Source organism: Gossypium raimondii, chromosome 5 (assembly GCF_025698545.1).
Source record: "Gossypium raimondii isolate GPD5lz chromosome 5, ASM2569854v1, whole genome shotgun sequence".
Taxonomy (NCBI): Eukaryota; Viridiplantae; Streptophyta; class Magnoliopsida; order Malvales; family Malvaceae; genus Gossypium; species Gossypium raimondii.
In genome coordinates, this window is record NC_068569.1 from 30360872 (window position 1) to 30388249 (window position 27378).

General features: G+C 33.4%; 3 protein-coding genes across 4 annotated transcripts; 1 reads left to right on the forward strand and 2 right to left on the reverse strand.

Moving 5' to 3' along the window:
- Nucleotides 1-3320: 3320 nt before the first annotated feature.
- On the reverse strand, nucleotides 3321-12405 carry LOC105771056 (F-box protein At2g39490). The gene is made up of 5 exons (XM_052630316.1): nucleotides 12276-12405; nucleotides 11681-11819; nucleotides 11369-11483; nucleotides 4746-4855; nucleotides 3321-4633 (listed from the first exon to the last, which is right to left on the reverse strand). The coding sequence occupies exons 1-5, from the start codon at nucleotides 12403-12405 to the stop codon at nucleotides 3607-3609; spliced, it is 1521 nt and encodes a 506-aa protein (XP_052486276.1). The 3' UTR covers nucleotides 3321-3606.
- Nucleotides 12406-14938: 2533 nt separating this feature from the next.
- Nucleotides 14939-20700, forward strand: LOC105771057 (uncharacterized). Of its 2 annotated transcripts, XM_052630722.1 has the most exons (7): nucleotides 14939-15074; nucleotides 15323-15396; nucleotides 17354-17943; nucleotides 18339-19745; nucleotides 19819-19887; nucleotides 20036-20234; nucleotides 20451-20700. In XM_052630722.1, the coding sequence occupies exons 4-7, from the start codon at nucleotides 18399-18401 to the stop codon at nucleotides 20519-20521; spliced, it is 1686 nt and encodes a 561-aa protein (XP_052486682.1). In that variant the 5' UTR covers nucleotides 14939-15074; nucleotides 15323-15396; nucleotides 17354-17943; nucleotides 18339-18398; the 3' UTR covers nucleotides 20522-20700. The 2 variants fall into 2 exon arrangements, with proteins under 2 accessions (XP_052486682.1, XP_012447917.1); XM_012592463.2 differs by lacking the exon at nucleotides 17354-17943.
- A 65-nt stretch (nucleotides 20701-20765) lies between these two features.
- Nucleotides 20766-23603, reverse strand: LOC105771058 (WAT1-related protein At2g39510). Its single transcript, XM_012592464.2, has 7 exons — nucleotides 23378-23603; nucleotides 22904-22966; nucleotides 22685-22801; nucleotides 22015-22255; nucleotides 21740-21901; nucleotides 21503-21654; nucleotides 20766-21166 (listed from the first exon to the last, which is right to left on the reverse strand). The coding sequence occupies exons 1-7, from the start codon at nucleotides 23569-23571 to the stop codon at nucleotides 20941-20943; spliced, it is 1155 nt and encodes a 384-aa protein (XP_012447918.1). The 5' UTR covers nucleotides 23572-23603; the 3' UTR covers nucleotides 20766-20940.
- Between the last annotated feature and the right edge of the window lie 3775 nt (nucleotides 23604-27378).

Below are 27378 nucleotides of genomic sequence, written 5' to 3' on the forward strand. Positions count from 1 at the left end.
TTAGGTTTAGGGAAAACTTTATTTTGACTAACCCTAATACACATTTGCCTAGTTGTTTTGTTGATCTTTTGCAGGATTTTGAGGATGTATTTCCTTCTGAAATGCCTAAGGGATTACCTCCTTTACGAGGGATTGAACATCAAATTGACTTTGTGCCTGGTTCGAGTATTCCGAATAGACCAGTCTATCGAAGCAATCCTGAAGAAACTAAGGAGTTGCAAAGGCAAGTTGAAGATCTCTTAGAGAAATGGTTAATTCGTGAGAGTCTAAGCCCTTGTGCGGTCCCTGTACTTCTCGTCCCAAAAAAAGATGGTTCTTGGAGAATGTGTGTTGATTGTCGTCTTTCACAACAAGATTGCATGAAAATATCGATATCCAATTCCTCGATTAGATGATATGTTGGATAAGCTTAATGGTGCATGCATTTTCTCTAAAATTGACTTAAAAAGTGGTTACCATCAAATAAGAATGAAACAAGGTGATGAATGGAAAAGCGCTTTTAAGACTAAGTATGGCCTATATGAGTGGTTAGTTATGCCATTTGGCTTAACTAATGCTCCTAACACATTCATGAGATTAATGAACCACATACTTAGACCTTTTTAGGAAAATTTGTCGTTGTGTATTTTGATGACATCTTGATTTATAGCAAAACTTTGAATGATCATGTTGGGCATGTTAAATTAGTATTGGATGTGTTAAGGCATGAACGACTCTTTGCTAATCTTGAAAAATGCACCTTTTGTATGGATAAGCTTGTTTTTTTGGGTTTTGTGATAAGTTCTACAGGAATCCATGTGGATGAAGAGAAGGTAAAGGCAATTCAAGAATGGCCTATCCCTAAAACTATTTCTGAGGTAAGGTCTTTCCTTGGGTTAGCCGGTTTCTACCGCAGGTTTGTTCGTAACTTTTCCACAATTGCTTCACCTTTGACTGCACTTATTAAAAAGGATGTATCTTTTCATTGGACAGATAAGCAAGAATTAGCATTTAATGAACTTAAAGATAAATTGTGTAATGCTCCTATTCTTGTTTTACCTACTTTTGAAAAGACCTTTGAGATTGAATGTGATGCTTCTGGTGTAGGTATAGGTGGATCCTCATGCAAGATAGTAAACCAATAGCCTACTTTAGTGAGAAACTTGGTGGAGCACATTTGAACTATTCGACCTATGATAAAGAGTTGTATGCCTTGGTAAGGGCATTAGAAGTTTGACAACATTACCTTTTACCAAAGGAGTTTGTGATTCACACTGACCATGAATCACTTAAGCACTTAAAGGGACAAGGTAAGTTGAACAAGCGACATGCGAGGTGGGTTGAATTTATTGAATCTTTTCCTTATGTTATAAGGTATAAGAAAGGTAAAGATAATATTGTGGCTGATGCTCTATCAAGGAGGTACACTTTACTTAATACTTTGCATACTAAGTTATTAGGTTTTGAGTATCTCAAAGATTTATATGCAACTAATTCTGATTTTGCAAGCATTTATGACGCATGTGAACATGGTGCATTTCACAAATTTTATAAGCATGATGGCTATCTTTTTCGAAATAATAGACTATGCTTACCAAAGTGTTCAATGCGAGAATTGTTGGTTCGAGAGGCTCATAGTGGTGGTCTTATGGGTCATTTTGGAGTCACTAAGACTTATGATGTTTTACATGAGCATTTTTATTGGCCTAACATGTGAAAACTTGTTGAAAAAAATTTGCTCTACTTGCATTACTTGTAAACAAGCTAAATCCACTGTGATGCCTCATGGTCTATATACTCCTCTTCCTGTTCCTAGTTCACCTTGGACTGACATTTCAATAGATTTTGTAATAGGTTTACCAAGGACAAAGCGTGGACGAGATAGCATCTTTGTGGTTGTGGATCGATTTTCTAAAATGGCTCATTTCATTCCATGCCATAAGACTGATGATGCAACCCATGTTGCCGATCTATTTTTCCGTGAAGTTGTGAGATTACATGGAATCCCTAGGACTATCGTTTCCGATAGAGATGCAAAATTTCTTAGTCACTTTTGGAAGGTGTTATGGGGTAAGTTAGGTACTAAACTACTTTTCTCTACTACATGCCACCCTCAAACTGATGGTCAAACCGAGGGGTAAATCGAGTTTTGGGATCTTTGCTTAGAGCCATAATAGGTTTTACTCCTTTTGAGATTGTATATGGCTTTAATCCACTTACTGTTTTAGATTTGCTTCCTTTACCTTTGAATGAGATTGCTAATTTAGATGGTGAAATGAAAGCTGATTTAGTGAAAGAGATCCATGAGAAGGCTCGTAAAGCCATTGAGAAAAAGAATGAGTCCAATGCACATCGAGCTAATAAAGGGCGAAAGCAAGTCTTGTTTGAACCTGGAGATTGGGTATGGGTGCATATGAGGAAGGAACGATTTCCTTCTAAGAGAAAGAATAAACTTGATGCACGAGGAGATGGACCATTCCAAGTACTCGAGAAAATAAATGACAATGCTTATCGCATTGATCTTCCTGGTGAGTATAGTGTTAGTGCTACTTTCAATGTTTCTGATCTTTATCCTTTTGAATTTGATGCAGGTTCAGATTCGAGGACGAATCTTCTTGAAGAGGGGGAGAATGATACGAGCCAAGGAGGTGACACTCAAGGGGTTGTTTTTCCTAGTGGTCCAATTACTCAAAGCAAGGCACGACAATTAAAATTAAAGATGAATGCTTTTGTCCAAGACTTTGTTGCTACAAATTAAATTCATCCTGTTCGTGACATTGACAAATACGAGAATGCAATTCACTGGACCAATCTTGGAATAGTGAAAGCCCATAAATTGGTGGATTAATCTTTTATGTATATTATTATTATTATTATTATTTACTTAATTCTCATTGGTTGGGACACATCATTTATGAGTTAAGTAATTTTATTGGTTAGGTTATTATTTATTTATTTTCTTAGATAATTTTAAAGAGTTTTATTAGGATTCAATTACTCTTTAAAGAGTTTTATTAGGATTCAATTACTCTTGAAAGAGTTTTATTAGGATTCAATTACTCTTGTAATTTGCCTATAAATAGGCTTGTTTTCTACACATTGAGGGAGAATAAAAGAAAAGTATTTGTTTTCTTTCAAATTTGTGTGAGGCAAATTTTTGGGAGTAGAGTGATTCTTCTCTTGCTATTTAGTTTGGAGTTTGTTACTTTCGAGGGTATTTGAGTTGCAAATATTCAAATTTCTTTCCGTTCATCGGTGTTTCTAGAGGTTATTCTTCTAGGGGTTTCGTAGGGAGCCGCTCAATCATTGGCGTTTTTGGTTACAAGTTAACCAAGGGTTCCATAGGGCAAATCTATCCTTTTTATTATTTATTTATTTATTATTATTTTAACTAATTTTATTTATTCTCGTTTTATTTCTAATTTGTGTTTCTCTTGTGTCTAGATCTGGGATTCCGTATCACAAAGTAAGACATTGATTGATTCTCTGTCTATTGAACAATCAATCCACCAAAGTTCCTTTAGTTCGCTCAAACAAAACAAAGGGTCTCTACTTGAACTGAGCAAGCAACACATCGAAGTCTGAAAAAAAATATGAAAGGTTAGTAATTATGTTGACTTTCCATTCTTAAAAGCATCTATTCATGTCAAACATGTATCCGTCATTCTTATACAAATTTGAGTAACATAGGTTAGTACTACATGAATATGAAAGTGAACATTTCTTTAATGAACATACCTCGAAAAACCATCCGCATATTGTTAGAGATTTAACACTCCTTATGCTTATCAAAATTGATTTGAAACATTTTTTCTTCGTGGTGCAGCGACAAAGTGTTCGTTTATACAAATTACAAGAATAACGATAACAAGGAGGCTTTTCAAAGTCCCATGTCCCTGCTGTTAGAGAATCTTGTCTGAGATCAATCATCGCATCTTTCAAGAATAAACCACACTCACAGATACAAATCCGGCGAAAAGTAGTACATTTACAGTACCCTTGAAACCGAAAGGACGCTAATTTGCCTCTGTATCTGAAACATCTTAAACAGGAACCTTCAAAACTGAGAGATTGTAACTGGGGGCAATCGAGAATCACTAATTTATGAAGCACTTTCGCCTCTTTAATCTGTAAAGATTGTAACCCTTCGCATTTGGCTATAGTCAAGCTTTCGAGAAATGGCAAATTTGGCACTAAAGATGAAATAGACAGGTGGCTTACTGATACGAGATACAATGATTTTACTTTCATTGTGTTTGAATATGGTAGTTGGGTTTGCAATGGCTTCAAATCCAAATCAAAGGGCATTGGGAATTCTTGTTTACCAGCTGAGAAATCAAGTCGAAGTGTACCATTTCTAGAAATGCTAGCAGCTAAGATGTTTCTTCCATTACTGAACTCAAAAATGAAACCCCACTTATTCCTTGGTCTACAATGTGTATCAAAACCATCAAGAAAGCTTTGTATGGCTTTAATGGCAGCTTCCATGGTTACATCATGGACTGAATCCAACAAGGCCTCTTTCCAAAGGTGTTTCCAGTGAGTTGAAAGAAAAGAAGTTCGGACCGCAGATTCAAAAGGGAGATACGAAGTGATGTGGTGAAGGATATTGTCAGGCAAATTACTGATGAAATCATTAGGGTTCATACTAGTACTGTGCAAAAGGGAAAAAAAATTGATCATGTAAAGACTCAAAACATGTTTGATCATAAGCCATATCACAAAAACCCAAAGTGAAAATATACACAGGTTACCACTTGACTGACCTTTCTGGGATATTCACATGATTATACAGTTTCTCTTGATCATAATTCCATATAAACGATGGAATAATTTGGTGAAAAATGTCATCGTCTGACAATTGGTATCCGAATACCTATCAAATACAACAAGATTGATCTAAAATACTGAAAGTAGAGAAGAAAATATAGTGATCAAGTAAGAGTTGTTACCTTGAACTTGAAGTGTTTATTGGGATATTATCATCTGGTTCATGACTCTGTTTCTCTTGCTTAGTTTTCTTGTTTCTTCTCTTCTTTCCCATATTTTTGAGGTCTTTGTTCAGTATTAAAAGCCATATATGGGCGAGATGATTTTGAACTCTCTCGCAAAAGAGGCCAAAGTCTTTCTAAATATTATAATACAGCCTTTGTTAATAACTCAAATCAACTTTATGATATTTGTCAAGGAAAATTAGAATTTTATTTTAGTGGGGGCATGAATTATAAATTTTTCAATTTCCTTGTGATTTTATAAATATTAATATAATTTAATATGGATTGAAAGTTTAATTAATTGATAATTATTTTATTGATAATAAAAACATTAATAATAAAATAGTTATAATTATAATTATTTTATATTCAAGATTTAATAGAAATATTACTAATAAATAATTATTTTTATATTATATTATATTATTAGTTTTATAGATTTAAAAAATATGAAAAATATGCCTAATACAAAATAATAATTCTTAATTGTTTGACTTTTTGTAATACTCCAAACCCGTATCCGTCGTCGGAATAGGGTTACGAGCATTACGTACAATCGGAACATTTATAATTAATTTCATTAAAAAATCATAAACATAACTTAAACAACAAGTTTATCATTTCAAGCTTACTTGGACCTTAAGCAAATCAAATACCAATCATTTAACCTATTCAAAATACAATTAAACATACTCAAAACCTGCCAAAACAATTATCCTAAGTGCCTAACCAATGTACCTTCATTGGTACCACATTTTATATCATCAAAACTCATCAACAATGCGTCATCCAAATCAAAGTTTAAAATATGCCAAAATCACTCAATTTAGCCTAACATAAAGCTACTTAAGACATCAAGCTTTAAGTTTCATACACATATCAAGCCTTTGGTCAAAACACATACTAACATTTAGCTTCAAACATAAACATAAATTTATAACTCAATTTACATCACATTTACAAAACAACTAACAACCAAAGATATCCTAGGTACATGCTATTACAAAATTAAACATCACCACACTTGAAATCGGGATTGTTGTTGGATGCTGAGTCGGCGATCAAAAGAGAGTACCTAACCTGCGCACGGAAAACAAAATTGCACGCTGAGTAAAACTCAGTGATATTTCTATAATCTGAACATTTTAAGACATGATATGATACATGAAGTTCAAATTGAATTATATCATCATAATACTATCTAAACATACAATTACAAGATATCACCATTTCAATTTCATGCATTTCATCACCTTATTTCATGCTGTACTCAATTTTCACAAGTATTCACATTTAGTTGGTTTAAACATATATCTCAATTCACATTTCACATCACTTGCTATATAAATAGCTTTGCATAGATCAATCAATAATTTGATTATATTATGGCACAAACCAATCCACATTAAGCAACTTCACTTATTCGAATAACCACAACTATATCTAAAGCGTTTGAATTTATTTCACAACTTTAATAATCTAACTCAAGAATATATCATATCTTCTAATGAATAAATGTATATACATAAGTAAATATAATCTTCTTTAGTAATACCTATAATCATCCTTCTTAGATGATTCATAAAACCTTGTTGTATAGTCCAGTTGATACACAGCACCCAGTGCCTAGCGGATAATCCGCAAAAGAGTTTGCGCCCAGCGCTAGTCGGATAAACCGGCAAATGTATGGCCAACACTAGTCAGATAAATTGACAGAAGTTGCGCCCAGCGCTAGTCAGATAAACCGACGAATAATTAGTGAGCCCAGCTCTAGTTGGGTAAACTAATGATATTTGCGCCTAGCGCTAGTCGGATAAACCGAAGAATGTGTGCCCAGCACTAGTCAGATAAACTGACGAAAGTTGCGTCCAGCGCTAGCCGGATGAACCGACAATATCAATTACTCATTCGCAAGTCCATAAAATCACATTTCATAATCTCAATATCACTTTTCATAACTTAATACCATATTCACTTCAATTATCTATTAATCATCCATTAATTTATTCAATAATGCCACATTCTATCTATTTATGATTTTGTCAATATCCATTCAATAGAGCTTAACCAAAGACAAATAAAAACATAGTTAAATAATAATTAACAATTAACTAATTAAATTAAATAAATAGAGTTCGAGTTCAAAGACTACAAACTTACCTAACACGTAAACCCGAGATTTTATTTAATTCCATACATTAACCAACTTTATTCAACTTCAATCTCATCATTCGAAATACATCTCCATATATATCATTTCCATACTATCAATTTAAATTCTAATAATTTATTGATTCATTTCATAATGTCACATTTCATGTATATAATATACAATTTTTCATTTCATAACTTAATCATTTGCATATATGTAAATATAATTAAGATATCAAAGTAATAATTAAGTATTTAAATTAAATAAATAGAGTTTGAATTCAAAGACTACAAACTTATTTGGCTAAATTAAAGAATGACTAAGTACAAGGGCTATTTGATAGTTTTCTCTTCTCCTCGATTTTTCACTCATTCTTGATTTAAATTAATAATTTTATTCAACTCATTAATTTAGATAATAAAATCACTCCATTTTATGCAATTTAGTCATTTTAACATTTTACAAAATTTTCCTTAACTTTTATTTTTATTCAATTTAGTCCCTATGTCCGAATCATGCAAATAAACCAATTTTATTGAAAATTCATACCAGCCGTATTTTACTAGAATCAAATACAACCCACATTTGTAACAATTTCACATCTAGCCCTTGTATTTTTACTATTTCAACAGTTTAATCCATTATCGTTAAATTCATCAAATCACTTAATAAAATACTTATAAATAACAACTAATACCTCAAATGTATCATTTAACATCTAAAATCACAAATATTCATCAATGAAAAAAATTCAAAATCTTTAACAGTTTCAAAAACGAAGGCACGAACTAGCTGGATCTAGTTGCAACAATTTCAAAAAACATAAAAATTATTAGAAATAGACCTCAAAATCTCCACATGCATCAAATTTTGTTTGGTCGAACCACCCAAGCTCCAAAAATGGAGTTTCTCTCGTCCAAGAAGAAGAACATAAAAAAATATATGTTTTTTCTTTCTTTTATTTTAGTTATTACTTTTTATTTAATTTATTAATATTAAATTATATCATATAAACTAACAAAAGAATAATCACCAACCGCCCACTCATATATAATATGATATATTTACCATATTAGTCAATAGATTTACTTTTCATAGCTATTAAATACCTTTAGTTAGTAGAATTTAACTTTTACACTTTTTATGATTTAGTCCTTTGTGCTCAATTAACTATCCAAACATTAAAATTTCTTAACGAAACTTTAATATAACTTTAATAACACTCCGTAAATATTTATAAAAATATTTACGGCTCGGTTTATAGAAATGAGGTACCGATATCTCATTTTCTAAAACTACTTGACTTTAGGGTCTTACCACTTGAACTTAATAAGTCATTTATATAACATAAATTAGCATATCAAAAACCTTTTTACAACCATAATTGACTCGTAAATATTAAATAATAATATTTACGAACTTACTCATCAAATTTGTGATCCCGAAACCACTGTTTTCGACACCACTGAAAATCGGGTCGTTACACTTTTTTATCTTAATTTTTCAAATAGATATGAGTAATATTATTTGTTGAGTCAATATTTATGTTGGATCGAATTAATTTGATTAAATGAAATTAATTTTATAAAAAATAATATTTATTTTAATTATAAAATATATAATTTATTATAAAAATATTTATTTATTTTAACATATAAATTAAGAATAAATAGATTTATACATTTTAGATTAAACTAATAATACATTGATATTATCTTTTATTTACATTAGTGTTAATCTCACTCATTTAATTTTGTTAATTACAAAAATTGGTTTTAACATTATTAATTATTATAATATTTAAAATAAAATCATATATATATTATGTTTATTTAATTAAATATTTAATTTAAAAATTAGATTTTATTTTTTAAATTTATCCAATTATATTTATTTTATAGATTTACAAATTTATTAATCAATAATATATTATGTTATTTTCTACGTAGAACTCTTAAAAATATGACCAAAGCAATTAATTTCACTTTAATACACTATCATACATATATATATTAAAAAACCTAAATGACAATATTTATCATTTTGAAGTCAAAACCATTATGTCATGGGGCTAGATCTTTAGTCTGGCAAACCGCACGACCTTAGGCGATTTTTTGGGTTTAAATCCTGCCTAAGTCAGCCTACTCTTGGAAAATGAGAATTCTTAGTAGAAATTCTCTAAAGCAATGAAGCAAAGCGGAAGCAAACTTGAAAGATAAAAGAAGCTATGAACAAACAAAAAACCACAGAAAAATAACGCACGCCAAGTTTTTAAGTAAATGCTCTCAATAATATTCAATTACTATGAAGAATTACAATTGAGTGAATACAAATGAGGAGGAAGGCCTTTATTTATAGTTGAGTGCACCCAAAACCAACAGTACAATTTGAGTTACATCAACGGTCAAGATTAGAGCTTATCTACAATTAATAGTCCTAAAGGATTTAAACTGTATACAATCTCATCCTTTTAGGATTTACACTATTTACCCTGGTAACTCTAGTTTTACTAGAGTTTTTCACTGGGCCACCAAGGCTTCAAGTAGATCAACTTTTTCATGGGTTCCACAAGTCGAGTCAGTTCATGTGGGTTAAATGAACTGATACGAAATTAGGCGGATGAACGTGGAAGTGAATCGTAAAGTTTGTTCAAGTCACGGATTTGACTTAGGACTCTAAACATTGGAAAAGAAACTTGGATTTTGACACAACCTGAAACACAATTAAATCCAAGTTAGATAAAATAAATAACTAAGATAATTAAAATAGAATAATAAATCTACTATTAGAACAATAAGAAAGAAAATAAAGAAGATAGGTGGAAAGATAGAACGTGGTATGTAGAAGTCCTAAGAAGCCTTCGAAACATGAAGAATCCACAACCCCTTTCAAGCGGCTCTAATTTCCCCTTCATGAAAGAAAATTTGGCAGCAAAAAGTTTGAAGATGATCCACACAATTTGAAAAGATTGTTAAAACTCTTTTAAAAGAAACTCAAGAGAAATTCTTGAAAAGAAAAACTCAAAGAGAATTTATTAACTCAAAAGAGAAGTTGAATACTAATGAATTATCTAATTTGTGTACAATGCAAATGCCTATATATAGACTAGCTAAATAAATCTAAATAAAACTATTAAGTATACTAGAATTCTAATTAATCTAAACAATAAGTAGTTTTAAACTAAACTTTCTTGTTGAAATAAAACTCTTAAATAACTTAAACTACTTAATAATTATTAAAATTTTAGAATAATAAAATAATAAAATAATAAGAGCTAATAAATACAATATTGGGCTGATATATAATAAAAATTAAGCCTAAAACCGAAACCCAATATGATTTAAACTCGAATTAAAAGCCAAAAACTCGTAATTCTCGTCATAATCCCGTCTAAAAATTCTACTCACGCAGTTTTCACTAAAACAGTCATAACTTGAGCTCCCAAACTCAAAATCGAGTGATTTAAAGTGTGTTTTAAAGCTAAGAGATAGATCTTTGAACGCCATGCAGACATCTCAACCCAGAAATTCCAGGATCCCATCTAAAAAGTCGTCGTAAGACTACTGATTTCTCAAGCTTGAAAATTGGCATCTTCAGTGAATGGAATTTAATAAATTTCATCCCATCCATACATGTATCATGAACCCCGTTTAATAAGTTGACCTTGATAGGGCATTTTATGCGCAATGGTTACGTGCTTTGATTTGTGGCCCGTGGGATTCTCCTCTATCCATTCTCGCGACGCTCTTGTTACGTCCTCACAATAGCACTGCTTTAACTCGTCTCGAAATGTCTCGATGCCTTGGCTAATTCCTAACTACTCTCTCCGTAAGGTAGTTCCGTCTCTCAAAACATTTGTCTCAGCTTATATCTCTGTCGTCGCCTAACTTGTATTGTATTTCTCTATTGTATATCTCGATTGTAAAAGGTCACTGCTCTTACTTGCCCCCATTGTGACTTGCCTGGATTAGGATCCTCTTGATTCGCACAAATAGGCTTTAACACAATCACATTGAACACTAGGTTAACTTTGAGCATTCCGGCCAACTTTGGTTTGTAAGTCCCTTTGGCTTACCCGCTTGAGAACTCTGAAAGGGCCCTTGTGTCTTTATCAAGGCAATGGTAATTCAAAATGTGAAACACTACCAAAGTGTTTGAGATGTACCTAGCTCATAGCATTTACTCAATGTAATTGTCCAGTTTACATCACTACTTTTCCTCCAAAGTCTAATGCACAACCCACCTCTCTTATAGGTGGTAGCCCCACTGATAACTCAATAGGCTTCATATCGGTATTCTGCTCCTTTAGCATTTCCAAGGGGGTTTTCATAACACTTTCATCTACCAAGTCAATATTCCTACCATACGAAATATCCTTAGCTAGCTGGATTGTTGACAATACTTTGTTCTGCTTTTCATGTCTCAACTTACCGGTATAATACATTATTTTTGTCGAGTGTCCATGATGCATATATAGTCGACAAAAGGAACCAACATTAGTCTTGTCAAGAAAATTCAAGCCAATAACAAAATCGTAATCATCCAAGTGGATTACCTCAAAGTGTTCCTTGCCTTTCTATTGACTGATCTATAGCTTAACTTTTGTGCTACTCCCACAGTCGGGACATCTTTGGAACTAATAGTCTTGATCTTCTTAGTTGACTCGTTCATTGAGAAACCAAGTTTACCCACGACTTTTTTTGATATGAATAAGTCTAACACCATTGTATCAACATGAGTACACTTTCTTTGACTTGCGATGTTGATGTCTACATACATCAAATCTTTCTGCTTGTGATCATCGACCCAAGCTTTAAAGCCTCACTTTCTAGCTCTGCTTCAACTTATTTACTGTTCGCGGACAGCTTAGAGTACTTTGGATAGTCTTGCATCCTACGAGGACCATAACATAAGAAACACTTTACTGACTTCTTCTCATTCTCTTTGACTCTCTTGGCTACTACAGAACGCACAATTGAACCAAGTCTCATTGATGCTCTGTCTAGCTCATCGTCCCTTTTGATGGAAGAAAGCAAAAAATTCTTCGGATAGTCCCTCACCATATGCGGACCGTTACAAAGGAAGCATTTCATTGGCCCATTCGGTATATTGTTGGGCCTTTCATTTCCTATTTGGTGGTTTTCCATTACCATCATTCTTACTATTTCTATTTTCATCTTCCTCATGGTCTCCTCCACCATTACCCATCTTTTTAGCATTGGAGAATTTCAAGTTATCTTTCTTCAGACCAAGCCTGATAAAAGACTCCGCTTCGACCATGGCTACAGTAAGTTCCGTGATACCTTGTCGATCCAACTCTTACTTCACCTAAATCTTCAACCCATATTTAAACAAACAAAAATAGCTTCTTTCTCAATTAGGTCAGAGATTTGAAGCATCAATTCACTAAAGTCTCTAACATACTCCCGAACAGTACCTTGTTACGTAAGCCAGCGTAACTTACCTCGAGCCTCCTCTTCGGCATATTACGGGTAAAACTGCTTCTTCTATTCTTTTTGAAACTCTTCTCAAGTCCTAATTGCAGTACCACTTTGTCTCTCATCTGTGGACATACGACGCTACCATAAAAGATTGACATTAGTAAAATAGACAGCAACAATGTTTACCTTAGTGGCATCATCCTCGATACCTATCACACGGAAGTACTGTTTCATCCTCAAAGAAAATGGTCCACATTTCTTGCGGACCTCGTCCCCCCAAACTCTTTTGGCTAAGTAACATCCATCTTACGTTGCTTAAGAACTAAATCCAACATCTTTCTTCCCATAACAGCTCTACACACAGCAAGTTCTCCCTCGAACTCCTTAATTTTTGCTATCATAACCTCAGTTTCCTCCTTCAAAGCCACAAACATCACTTCAAGAGCATCATCTCTCTTAGTTAGCTTCTCGGTCTGACCATCCATAGTGGCATTGAGGGTCTCTTTGATTGCACCCTGATTGGAACTAATAGTCCCTGTCACAAAGTCCCTGAGCTGCTTTTCCATCGAGTCTAACTCATCGTTACGTCCTTTAAATACCTCGAGTGTTTCCTTTATGCCACCCATGGATTCCTCGAGATTAGTCACCCAACCTTCTAGAGACGACAACATATCCCTCGATCTACTATTTTTCCTAGACCTTTCACGGGTCTCTATCGGGACATTTTGCTCGTCTCCTCCTTTCGTCATCTCAACCGATGACTTTAAACACTAAACTGATACCAATTGCCACGGGGATAGATCTTTAGTTTAGCAAACCGTGCGACCTTAGTCGATTTCTTGGGTTCAAATCCTACCTAAGTCAACCTACTCTCAAAAAATGAGAATTCTTGTAAAAATTCTCTAAGGCACTGAAATAAAGCAAAAGCAAACTCAAAAGAAAAAAAAAGCTATGAACGAACAAAAAGCTACAGAAAAATAGCGCACACCAAGTTTTTTGAATAAATGGTCTTAATAGTATTCAATTACTATGAAGGATTGCAACTGAGTGAATACAAATAAGGGGGAAGACCTCTATTTATAGTTGAGCTCCCGCAAAATCGATGGTACAGGTTGAGTTACATTAATGGTCGAGATTAGAGCCAACATTTGTTGTGAATTCTCAATTATATGTGACACAGGTTTAGCTCGGACAAGTAACTTGATGTGTTGTTATAAATGTTTAGCCTGGACAAATAAACTGATATGTATATGTTCAGCTCAGACAAACAGTTGGTGTTGTGTAGATACCTATGTATCCAAGTTCGTTTACTAGGCTTTATCAGGCGAATAAGTTTATATGAAAATGAGAAATTGAAATGGGATGAATTGAACTTGATAATCCAAATGGCAAGTTATTAAATAAATTGAGCAAGAAACATTGATTTAGATAATGCCTTTGATAAATATGTGAGTATATTATCCCTTGATTGAATATGAATTAGAGATTGTTACCTAATGTGACATGAATTGGTATGTTAAGCACTTTATGGTATCTTGTGATATTGATTTTTAAGCAAATGCTTAAAATGTTAGCTTTTTCATTCGGGCTGAGCTTGTGCAAAATTTTAGACCCATTTTCGGATCAAGCTAAACCCAAGCCTATAAAACGAGCTTAAAATTTTATTATAACTCAACCCGACCCATGATCACCTCAAGTCCGAAATCACCAAATCCAACTTCAAACTTTCATACTTCTAAACTTTTGATTTGACTTTTTAACTACCTGATCATCTTACAAATTAGACAATAACTTCTTCTCACTGATCCTAAGCCTTTTACCACTTAGATTTTTTGAATGGCCTCTTTAAACCTACAACCATGAAACTTAATATGTTTTTTTCTTTTCTTTTTTCTTGTTTTATCCTGCAATGGTTTTCCCTTGAGGATATCTAAATGTTTAACGTTTTTGTTTTTTATTTTTTCCTTGTAAAAGGAAAATGGAAAACTATTTCAAATCCTTGACATGGCCTATCAATATCTTTTTCTACAAAAGTGTGACAGAGGCATTATAATAACGATCCACATGTTAGACATTAACACCGTTAGACCCAAGTATCAGATTAGATGATAGAATAAAAGTATAAGGGGGGCACAGTGATGATTTAGAAACTGTAGGTACCACATTGAAAATTTTGGTAAGGTACATAGGGCAAAGATGCCATTATCCCTAACCAATTTTATGTTTTAACGGCCACGATTTTCACCTCATTCTCAACTGGTACCCAAATCACGATTGAATCCACGTGTCGGATGGAAATTAAGGAGTCCATTAATTGAAAATCCTTCGGCAGTACAGTATATAATTTCTCTCTTTCCCATTTAAAGGCTGGGACGCTCTGAGTCGTTTTTTCAATGTATTCCGTACTACTCACTTTCACTTCAAAAAAATTAAAAAGGAAAAAAAATCGGTTGATTATCTCCGGTGAGTTCAAGCCGGGAAGTCTTACCGGCGATCTCTCCGGAAAAGGTATTAGCCTTGGAGACTCGCTCATTTATTGTAATTTTTAGGCTTTTGTTTCACACCATTGCTTGCAAAGGCCTCTTTAAGTTCTATGTAAAATTCAGAGAAAACTGAACAAAAGTTGGATTTTTTAACCTTATTTTTATAAATAGAAAGAAATGTTAATAACTCCTTCTTTTGAATCGAGTAATGCATGCAAAATTTGTGACTAAAGGTCTATTGATTTGATTAATTTGTCTTTTCAACTTCTGAAGGTGTTTTGGAGGGTGAAAGAAGCTTGGTTTTTGATTGAGTGAAGACGAGTCTGATTGTAAGGTTGGCGAGAATGGTATGATCGCAACTCTTTTCGGAGCTCTTTTTATTGCATGCAAATGTTTTGTTCGAGTTTCGTTGTTTTCTTGTTAATTTAAAAAAAAAAAATATTTCTCCTTTTCATTCCTCATTTCATATGAGTATTTGTTTGATTTCATAGCCTGTTTTGTTGTACTTTTCTAGGTATTGTTTTGAATATTGTTTTAATGAATTAATGTGCTTACATGGAGTATTTATTTTCTCACTAAGTTGAATGTTGTTAGTTGAATGGTACTTTGGTGCGCCAGAAATTTAAAAATCTGGATGGTTTGTGCTTTATATATGCATAATTGCATATATGATAGCTTCTATCGTGTTGGAGCTTTGAGAAATTTAGATTTTTATGTTTTAACAGTTATTGTGATGATGGTTTGTTTTAGACATATAACTGGTGATTTATACTTGGTTTCGTTAGGTTGGAATTTGAAGAATTAAAAGGCATTAGTAAAAATAATCTGATTATCGCTTGCCTTTGAAATGCGGTTGTGGTGATTAACCTTAGGTTCCTTTATTTCACAGCTTTAAGGCATTTAAATGTTTCTTAAGGATGCAGATATGTTGGTTAGTGTAAGGTTCCATTATTTAGTAGCTTTGAGGAATTTAAATGTTGTAATCAATGTTGCCGTGCTATGCATGTAGCCCAAATATGGAGATATACTGATTTATGTTAGTTTTGTATGCAAAGTAATCAGAATGATTACTTTCTTAGTCAAGAAGATAAGGTGCATTATGTGACGTTTGATTAGGTTCGAATTAAGGAATGTAAATACTTTAATAAAAGTAATGGTGACAATTATGTCTGTTAGACGTACAAAAATGTTAATTTATGCTAGGTTCTCTGCTGCTGTCAGAAGTTCAAGGAATTTGGATATCCTAATATAAGCAAATGACTAAATTGGATGATCATGCACCTTAGATATGTACATGCTGATTTATTTTAGGTTTAATTATGTTGAAAATTGAGGGATTTTAATTATTAATGAATGCAATGCTGACGGTTACGTGCCTCGGTAGGCAGACATGGTGATCCATGTCATATTCAAGCAATTTGGAGCTTTGGCATTAGCAATTTCCGTGACTGATATGCTGATTTAAACCATTTGCATTTACCAGCTGTTGGTTTTTCTGTATATTCCCTTTGGTTATGCACTAGTTGATGGTCTGAGAGTGAATCGATCATATAAGTTGGGTAGAATCTGTCTAAAATATGCACTAGTTGATGGTCTGAGAGTCAATCGACCATATACGTTGGGTAGAATCTGACTAAAACAGAAAGGACACATTTGCTTCAGAGAATATTAATTGAAAAGATTCTTGTGGTTACTACTGTAGACTTTAACATTATCGAATATATATATTATAAGAAAAAATCTAATAGTTTTCTGATTTAAAGTAAAATAAGTTCTCTAATAACCAAAGGAAGGAGATCCATATAAATCACTATTTTCTTTGTTACGTCAACTAATTTTTTCAGCTCACTTTTTCTTAAAATTTCAAGGTGAAAAGAGCTTTGTTTTTCTTTTGACTAGATTAACTAATTGAACTGTGGTATGTTTGTCCATTATGCGTATTGTCTAAAAGGCTGAGTTGCGCTTTGCTTAAAGTTTTGGACTTGCATGTTTGACCTAAAAGTATCCATCGTAGGGTATGGATACCCACATCTTGTTAAAATTTCATAGAAAACATGAAAGACAATGCCTTATGTAAAAATAAGATTTCTTTTTCTATTTTTTCTTGATCAAACAACAGTACTCTTTTATTGGAAAAATAAAAAATTACATAAACAATTATATAAATGCATGGACATTTAGTATGTTTGCACATGCTTTATGAAACTTCAGATGATTCTCATTTCGATTCTATGGTGTGGGGGTGCTTATATTCATAATATGTAGAATTGAAACCATCATGGTCTTGACAACTATTTTCTTTAGTTGCTTTTCGTTGTTTCAGCATCATCATTGTGCACAAGCTTCTACAAGGAAACAGCAAAATCTGTATGGTTAATAACTCATTTCAATGAGTGACACCGTCTTCATCTTGGGCTCCTAGTCTAATATGGGTTACACTTGCAGTTGTATAAGTTTTCAACAAATTGCAGATATCTGGCAATATTAGGTCCATCTAGGGAGAAATAAAAGGCAAGTTTTTGAACGTTACGAAGTTGAATAGGCTAGCTATAGCAGTAAAAGGCTAGCTATAGCTGTAAAAGGCAAGTTTAGCTGTCCTTTGCAAGTTTGCGCGCATCTTTAGGCAACTCTTCGAAGATTTTAATTGGCATGATACGATTGCAGAGAAACTTCTCTGTTGAGCTAAGCTAATTTGTTTATAATTAGCCTCATTATATGCATACCTGTACAATGAGCTATCTTGAAAGTCTTACCGTCAACGTCTAAGGGTGGAAATGTTTCAGAGGATTCTTTTTCTGAGCTTTCATTAAGATATGAAAGAAACTGGAAATTTTATCATTCCTGCTTAGAAGAGCTCGCCAATTGGATTTGAATTTTGTTCGTACAAGTAAAAGGTGAACCTTTTGGTTTTCACTTTTGATTATTTGTTTCCTTGTAGTTCCTATGTTTTTTTAGCAGCTAAGTCATACCCTGAAACTTATCCGATATCTCTGGTAGGATTTTTAAAATTGATTTGAAAATCCCTCAGATGGATCTATCAGACTTTAGCCAGTTTTCAAACACACACACACATATATATACACATATTTGTCTCTTACTGATTTTAGAATGCAACTTTTTGTGCTTGATATATATACATTGTAATTTTCTGATGACATGATTTCTTGAGGGTTGGGTTTGTGTTGTGACAGGGTTCTTATCCCTCACTTGTTAGTAACTCTTGTTGTCATATGATAATAAATGCTCCCAATTTGCACTTTGCTTATTTTGTATTATTGATTTTGGGCAGTCTTTCCAGCAAAAGAGTTTATGGATTCCGAGAGATGGTTCATTTCTATCTAACGGAGAGATGGGTTATGATGATTCTTCAAAATCTGAAGCAAAGCGGGGTCATCAATGGTTTATGGATGCCGCTGCATCAGAATTGTTCAGCAACAAGAAGCAAGCAATAGAATCCTTTAACAGCCAACCAGTTTCAGGAATTGCAGACGTCAGTGTTTCTCCTTGGCAAAATGCTTCGTGTTTTCAGTCGGTTTCTGGCCCATTTGGTGACCACCTATTTGGATCTGAGTCCATACGAACAGTCAACTTGGTTGATAGGAACATTTCTTCTGTTGACACTGGAAATTTGAATATGGGAAGAAAGGATTTTGAGGATCAATATGGTAATGGTTCATCTGCGGCTTTGTCTATGTCCCATACCATTGAAGATGCCTCTTCATGTCTCAGTTTTGGTGGATTAAGGAAAGTTAAGGTCAATCAAGTTAGGGATTCCAACAACGACATGCCAACATTAATGGGGCACCCGTATGGCGGAGGATTTAATAGCACTATTTCAATGTCTACTGTTTTCGGTAAAAATGGTAATGCTATATTGCTGGGCCCAACGTATCGAAGTGAGGATGAAAGTACCGGACCAATGGGTTCAACATTCAGTAAGACAGATGGCAATTTTATTTCAATTGGTCACACCTTTGACAAGAGAGCTAATGACTTTATACCTGTGGGCCACAATTACAAGGGAAATGAGAGTATCTTATCAATGGGTCAGCCTTTTGACAAGGAGGATGGCAATTTTATTTCAATCGGTCAGTCATTCGAGAAGGGAGATGCCAACTTAATTTCATTAAGCCCTTTTTATGGTAAGGGACAAGAAAGTTTCATTTCAATGGCCCCTGCATATAGTAAACCGAATGAGAGTTTGATTTCAATGGCATCCTCTTTTGATAAGGAAGGTGATAATATCATACCAGTGGGACCTTCCTATCATAAGGCAGACTGTAACATCACAGCCATGGCTCCTAGGCAAGACAAAGGAGAGTCTAATATTCTATCTATGCATCATAACTACAAGAAGGGTGAAAGCAATACAATATCTTTTGGGGGCTTCCATGATGAATCCAGGGCAAATTGCTCAGGTAGTATTATTAGTGGTTATGACTTATTGATGAGTAATCAGAATTCAGCACAAGCTTCGGAAGTGCCCTGCCAGCAAGTTTTGGGTGAGTCAAATCCAGATTCAAATGTAAATGGTGCCCCCCAAAATAGTTCTACAACTGATACGAACCCGAAGCATAAAGAATCAAAGACTTCTAAAAAGGTTTCTCCCAACAATTTCCCTTCCAATGTCAAAAGCCTGTTATCAACTGGTATGCTTGATGGAGTTGTTGTGAAGTATGTTTCTTGGTCACGCGAGGTGAGTTATTTCCTATGCCTTACCTTTTCACTGGTGGGATTTCACTTATGTAACATAACCTTTTCATTGGCAGAAAAGCCTTAAAGGATATATACAAGGGACTGGATATATGTGTGGCTGCAAAGACTGCAAGTTTGAAAAAGTAAGCAACTCGTATAGACTATAGTCACTCCACTTTTCAGCCCTGTTTTAATATGCCAACTAGTGTTCTTTGTTGCAAAGTTATAGGAAGAGATCTATATTACTAAATCGGAGTATCATTGGCGTCAAATTCAAAATCTATTGTGCAGGCTCTTAATGCATATGAGTTTGAGCGCCATGCTAATTGCAAGACCAAACACCCAAACAATCATATTTACTTTGAGAGTGGGAAGACCATCTATGCTGTTGTTCAGGAGCTCAAGAACACTCCACAAGAGTTGCTTTTTGATGCAATTCAAACTGTGACAGGTTCTCAAATCAACCAGAAGAACTTTCGCATCTGGAAAGGTAAAGCTGCTGTTTAGTTGACTGAACTAGCTATGTTGTTTCGGCTCCATACTCGGACCTGGTTATGAGGATATGATTCTCAAAAGGCTTTACAATATTGATCATATTTGTATCGAGCACACTCTTATTTAACATTCACACTTGAGTTCGTGAAATTAGCAGTCCATTTTTCTTTTAAACTTCTCTAGACTCAAATTCCTTGTTTCTTTTTTGCAGCATCATATCAAGCTGCCACCCGTGAACTTCAGCGTATATATGGAAAGGATGATGCTGCTGTGTCATCTTGAGATGAAGACTCAGCCTTTCAAATCTTGTTGTGAGGTGGGTCAGATCTGTGCACTGCAGCTTGTATTTTTGTACTAAACTATAGACTTGTTTTGGGATTTCAATAATTTATGCAGATGAATGCTTTAGATATCTTGGCTTTCCAATTTTTTCTAAATGAGACCTTTATTGATTTTGATTATCAGATTTGTTGTGAGATGTAGAATTTTACTTGTTCTGAATGTGTAAACCCGTAGTATTTTGGAATGTGGATCAAACATAAATGTTGGACACATTTTAAACATGTCTGAATAGGGGTCAAACACAAATGCCTGCTACAAATATTTTGAACAAAATGAAAGATACGGACAAGAAGCATCTTATTACGAACATTAGCTCAATCCATGAAGGGGAAAAACTTGTCGAGAAATTTTTGTTTTCCTCAAACAGATTCTTTGGTAGGTGACACCTTATTGCAGGTTAAATCCAGGACGACGACAAAATCTTGATCTGAAGTTATTGATGTCTGGTGATCATCAATGACAATCATTTTCAGATCATTTGATGCTTCTTCCACTTTGATGTTCTGATTTGATGAACATTGATCCTTGCTCTTACCCCACAAAACCATATAGAGGCCAATCACAATTACAATTGCTCCAATTATCCTACAAAGGTTGCACCATATTAGCAAAATTATCAAGATTTTCTATAATAGATTTAAATAGTAATTAGCAACTAGAATCTCTTATTTTATCATTTCAGTTAAGAGGTATAAACTACACATTTATATTTGTAAGTTAACAAAGAAGTTAAATTTGGTTTAAACTATTGAGAAGTTGAGTTTGAGCAACTTGAGTTCAGAACACTTCTAAAATTGAACCTTGATAAGGTATGTGATCAATCCAGTTATCCTCAAGTCTAAAATTATTATAATTGATTATAATAATAACATAATCGTAATTTAAATCCTATCAATATTGAGAAGGGGGATTGATATGTACCTTCCTAAGTAAAGTATTTCGGATAAGATAAAGGAGCTCAAAATTGCAACAATAACCATGCTCAGAGGATTAAATGCAGTCACAAATACGGGTCCTCTACTTCTCATTATTACTCCTTGAACATAATAAGTAATTCCAGAACAGATTACTCCCTACAATCAAACACAAGGGTCGTGAATAAAAAAAAAAAATACATAAATCCTAAAATATACTTCAAATGAACGGAGAGTATCTTACACTGTAAACTGCAGCCAACAATTTAACATCGAAATGAATAGACCACACAGCGGCATTGCCTGCTTCCATTGCCAGCGCTACAATGCTTCCTCCAATGGTGCCCGCCAAGCAGATAAACGCTGTTAGGGAGAGCTCAGCAGGGTATGATTTTAGGGTAATTGCCTATACAAGAAAGCGCAACACTTTTTTGAATTATTTCTTGTGGAAATCGAAGCTTTATGACGGGAATATTAGAGAAATGAAAACAAAGTTCTAAAATGACTGAGGAAATTTACTTGTAAAATGATGAAACCAGCCCAGCAAAAACAGCCAAAAATGATCATGAGAGCACCTTTGATTGGATCTTGCTTAACTGCTGATGCACTTGAAAATACATGATGGTTATTTGATTTAGTCCATGGCAACGGCAACATTGGTCCATTAATCAATGTCATCAGCATTGCTCCCCCAAATGTCACAATTGTGCCTAATATCTTTGCCTGGCTATGGAGTTTTCTTATGTTAACCTTCTCAAGCCTGCATCAAATTTCCCTCACTCACTTAATCCATTGCCTAACTCAACTTCCATATATACTATTTTTTATAATATAAAAACATTAAAATTTTAGGAAATTTGGAGGGCTAGGGGGAGTTAGGCCCCTGCTTGTCCCCGTCCCTTCCCTTTGGTGTACTCGAGATTTGATCAATTCATAGAAGTGTTGTTATCTTTGGGCATTTGCTGGTTCTCGAGTGCAAAAGGCTTTTCATAAGAGAGAAATACATTGTTTGAACTGAAGGAAGTATACCTTCGATTAATAAAAGTACCCAAAGAAGACAATACCTTTGATATAAGAATAAGTGGAAGTAGTAATCAAATCCTAATACGTAGAATGACACAAGTAAAACATCCTAAACTGGTTATTATATATGTTTTTATGTGTGTGATGATAAGTAGAATTTAATTACTTGACGATCCAGGCAAGCAAAAAAACAAATGCAGGAAGAACATTGGTCATGGCCGATGTGAAGGTTGCCGTAGTATATTTCATGCCTGTGTAAAGTAAGTTTTGGTCCATTGTTGGCCTGCAGAAAATAATTAATTATTCGCAATTAATTTGAATTTAGAAAGGGAAAAATCAATATATAATAATATTTAAACCCCCCAAAAAGCAACTTTGTACTTACTCTAATAAGGCTAGAAGCAGTATCTTAACAAAGACAGACAGGCTCATTTTTGGCCTAATTTTCCTGTGAGTAAAAGGTCAGACAAATGGGTTAGTTAGAATTCGGGATTCAATCTATTTGGTTTATGTAGAATTTTTAAAATCTGATATCCATTAAGTATAAGTTTTGACTTTTAGTGTGATAGTGTCTACAATCTCTTCACTTATTTGAACATCACAATATTTTTTATTTTTATAAAGAAATAAATGAAAAACTAGAGTGAACATCGGAGTTCAACCCGATTGGCTACTTCACCCATCCATCATTAAGAGGTACCATCCAAAGCTTTGAAACTCAACATTTATCATTCATTTTATATTTCATCATAAATTACTATTAGAAAAAACTGAAAGCAATCTCTTCCCTTATTACCTTAGCACTGCCATTTATGTAAAAATTAAAGGAAAAGAAACAGAATAAGAGAGAAATTTAGACCTTTCCAAAACAATGGCGAAAGGAGCAATGACAAGAGTGGCAATGGCATGCCGGTAGACAACCAAAACATGCTGGCTCATCCCTTGGTTTAAAGCAAACTTAGTAATTATAGACATGCCTGAAATCCCAAACTGCAAAAAGAGTACAGCCAAAAATGGCTTAGATTGATCTAAAATTGCACCCAAAGAACCCATTGACAATGTTTTTTTCTTCTTCTTTATGATCTCTCTTTTATCATTAATGGTGAATGATCAAGCACAACGTGGACTTCTTATATACAGGGCAATTTTCATGTAAAATATTTGTAAACATCCACACGTCTTGTATCAAAGTCTAGGGATTCCATTAAAACGAATTGAAATACCATTCTTGAAAGAATTTTTTAAAAATAAACAACAGAAAGGAAAACAAAAAAGCTCTTATTGTCACTAAAAAGTAAAAACATCATACAAACCAGCAGTCTTGTTTCTACATAAAACACAAACACCTAAACAATTGGCTACTAAGAGAGAGAAAACCTAGTGGGATTTGATTTAGTTATACGTAACATTGTCGAGTACAAACAAAACTTTTACATGGCTTTTGAGTCTTTTGTTGTCAATGTTTTAGAAAAAAAGTTTAATTCTTAATTTGGTATGGAAGTTTTACAATTTTTTTATGCGGTATATGTGTTATTTTTTGGTTCAGCTTGATATCTGTATTTGACAACAGTTATACATTTTGCTACTTGAAGATAACAATGTTAACTTTTTAGTGTTTAATTCAGATTTTTAGCAATTAATTTTCAACAAATCAACTCTAAAACTCGAATCAAATCAAATCATATCCATCATATTGTATTTGACAAATTAAACACAAAATTAAACAAATTTACAATTAACACTAAATTTAATCTATTAACAAAATCATGAAAATTCAAACTTAATAATATTAGTAATTAATTTTCATCAAATCAATCCTAAAACTCAAATTAAACACTAAAAAGTTAACACCATTATCTTTGGGTACCAAAATAAATAACTTTTGTCAAATAAAGCTATCGATTAAAAATAATACATGTAGCACATTAAAAAATATCAAATTTAGATATATAAATGTTATATTAAATCATTTAAAAATATTTCGAAATTAACTTAATTAATTCCTCAAGCCAGCATTAAAAGATGAATAAGTCTGAAGTTGGAATTTTAATATCTACTCATATTGAAGATTAAGTCTAATGAATTCTTATAATATTTTTAAGAGATATATCTAAAATTCCAAAGTTGAAATTTTAGTATATGTGAGAATAACTTTCTTTGTAAAATAAAAGAAAATAAAAGAAAGAAAATTTTGTTAAAGCGTCATTTCCTCTTTTATGAACATTGATATTTGTCATTTCTTTGGCATATGATTCAATGTTAATTTGGTGATGTAAGCAAGGCAAAAATGAATATATTCCCCTTATACCAATGGTTAGAATATACACCAACCCTCCCATCTTTTGAAACATACACAGTCTGAGAGTTCAATGCGTCAAAGCAAACAATAACTCGTATGAATCAAATTTAACACGTGACATCAAAAATTTGTAGGCCATTCAACTTCTAGTTACTTAATGAAACTTTCTTCCAAACCAGATCTCAGTTGAGTGAGACCCAAAACCAAACCTTTTATATATATATATTAAAGCCTATTTGGTACACCAACGTTGTAGGATTTTTTTTTTATATACAATATCTAAAACTATCCATAATCTCTCATCAACTCTTAAATAAGAGTGTTGACTTGAAAATAATCGCTAACCAAAAAGCTAATTAATAGTAGAAGTGCTTGCGGAAGTGTCATATCCCAAAAATCGGGTTAGTAGAAATTGGGTTAGCGAAATGTGAGAGTGGTCATGATTTGTTTTTGTGTTAAACATTGTGGAATTGTGTTGAAAAAAACTAATTTGTTGTAGTGGTTAAGTGTTAGTTATATGCGCTTAAGGTTTTATGTTCAAAACCCTTCCCTTAAATTTTTGGTATTTTTATTCCAACCCCTGACTTTGGATATTGGAGTTAAATATAATTTTATCACAATTAATGACAAAATGAGCTTGTTGGTTTAGTGGTCAAACTTTAATTTATTTTGTAATCTTATGTTCAAATCTTGTGCTATGTAATAGATGAGTTAATTTTTGCTTCTCCTTGTTGTGCTGTCCAAGTTGTCAGAATTTCAGTTAAAATCAACTTGGAGAAAATATGATAGGTGGTTAGAGAATGAGATTTAGTGAGATTTAATTTTTGAAATTATCCTCAAAAAGTTCCCAAAAATTTTTCATCCACTAATTCAAGATTTTTTGTTCTTCTCTTCTATTTTTTTCTTCTGTTTTCTGTTCTTGTTCTTTCTCTTTCTACTTTTTGTTTCTGAAAATATTGTTGGTTAAGGTAATTTATTCTCGTATTTTACATTTTTTTCCTTTACGTCGTTTCACGTTTCCCTTTTCCCGTTTACCTTCTTTTGGGTTTGCCAAAAGAACTGCTAAAGAAAAACTCTTTGTTCCTTGTTCTGTTAATTTCCTTTTTGAAGCTTTAATTGGTTATAAGCCTGCTACCTTTTTGTTATTAGCGTTGGTGTGGGGTTCGACAGTTGATTTTTCGTTGGGTAAGTTTTGTTATATGCATTTGTAAACTTCGTTTTGGGTGCATTCTTCATGGGATAATGAGTGATTTTGAAGTAAGGGTTCTTTTGAGTGTTTAATTGTTTCGTGTATTGTTAGGAGGAATTGGTGAGACGTATGATGTCCTTCTAGAGATTTAGGATGAATATTTGGTACTGTTGCTGTGGTTTTGGGTAAGTAAGCGAGTTCTATAAGGTTGATTTTCCAATTTGCTAACGCTTAATTATTGGTGGTTGAGGTCGATTTAGTGACTTTAACTTTTTGAATCGTTGCTAAAAGGGTCGTTTTAATTGACATTTTAGGTTCTAAAATACTCATTCGTGAATCGGCATCGAAAATTGAGTAGGTGTGTGATGAAAACTTGAGAAATCAGCGAACAACTAAAAGCCAAAATTGGGACTACCGACAACACACGGCCATGTGCTAGAGTCAATGGGGGCATGTGGGCCACACGGGCATGTGTTTCTGGAAAATTTCACCTAGACCCATTTGAATCTAAAATTTGTAATTAAACTTTCCGTAGGGCCCATACTTCTTAATTAAGGCTTGGAAACAACGCATCTGTTAATATGCTTCTGTGTATGATGTGTTTAAGGTATGTGAAATATATTTGCTTGATCTGATACTAATAGTTTTGATGGTATGTCATGATTCGCTATGTCTGTATATGTGTGTATGATGTGTGATTATGTTAATTTGTATTTCTAAATCGACTATATGAGCATGCATGTGACATTGTGGCATTTTTGGTTAAGGTGATATATAATTCTGTTTTATCTATCTGCAAAGCACAAAATCACATGCTTACTTGTAACACCCTAAACCCGACCTAGACGTTATGGTCGAATCCGGAAGTGCTACGAAGAAGGATTTTGAAATTGATGATACTTCGACAAAACGTCCAAGTTTTATAAAACAAATTTATATATATTTATTACTGAAACTGTTACATACTATCCTTTAAGGTTAACCAAATCATTTCACAACGGAAGTTTGAAAACCGTTTAGATCGAAACCACACTAGTGTTTCCAAAAATAACATTTGTTTGCTTAAAGTCGATATTTGTTGAATTGTCGCAGTTTAGAAATCATAATGCAACCAAACCCAAAAATTTAAACCAAACAGTCCAAAAAGTCTGGAGAGTCTAAAAATTACAAAATTCTCATGAAAGCCGAAAATTTAAGTAAAAACCATGAAATAATCATAAATGAAAACAGTTTCCCGTCGAGTGGTCACCGCTGAGCCTCCGTCGCACTGACCTGTCTATGTCTGTAGATTACCTGAACAGAACAGACAAACAGATGTGAGTTTAAACTCAGTGTGTAACCCAACAGAGACAGACATGCAACAATACAGAGT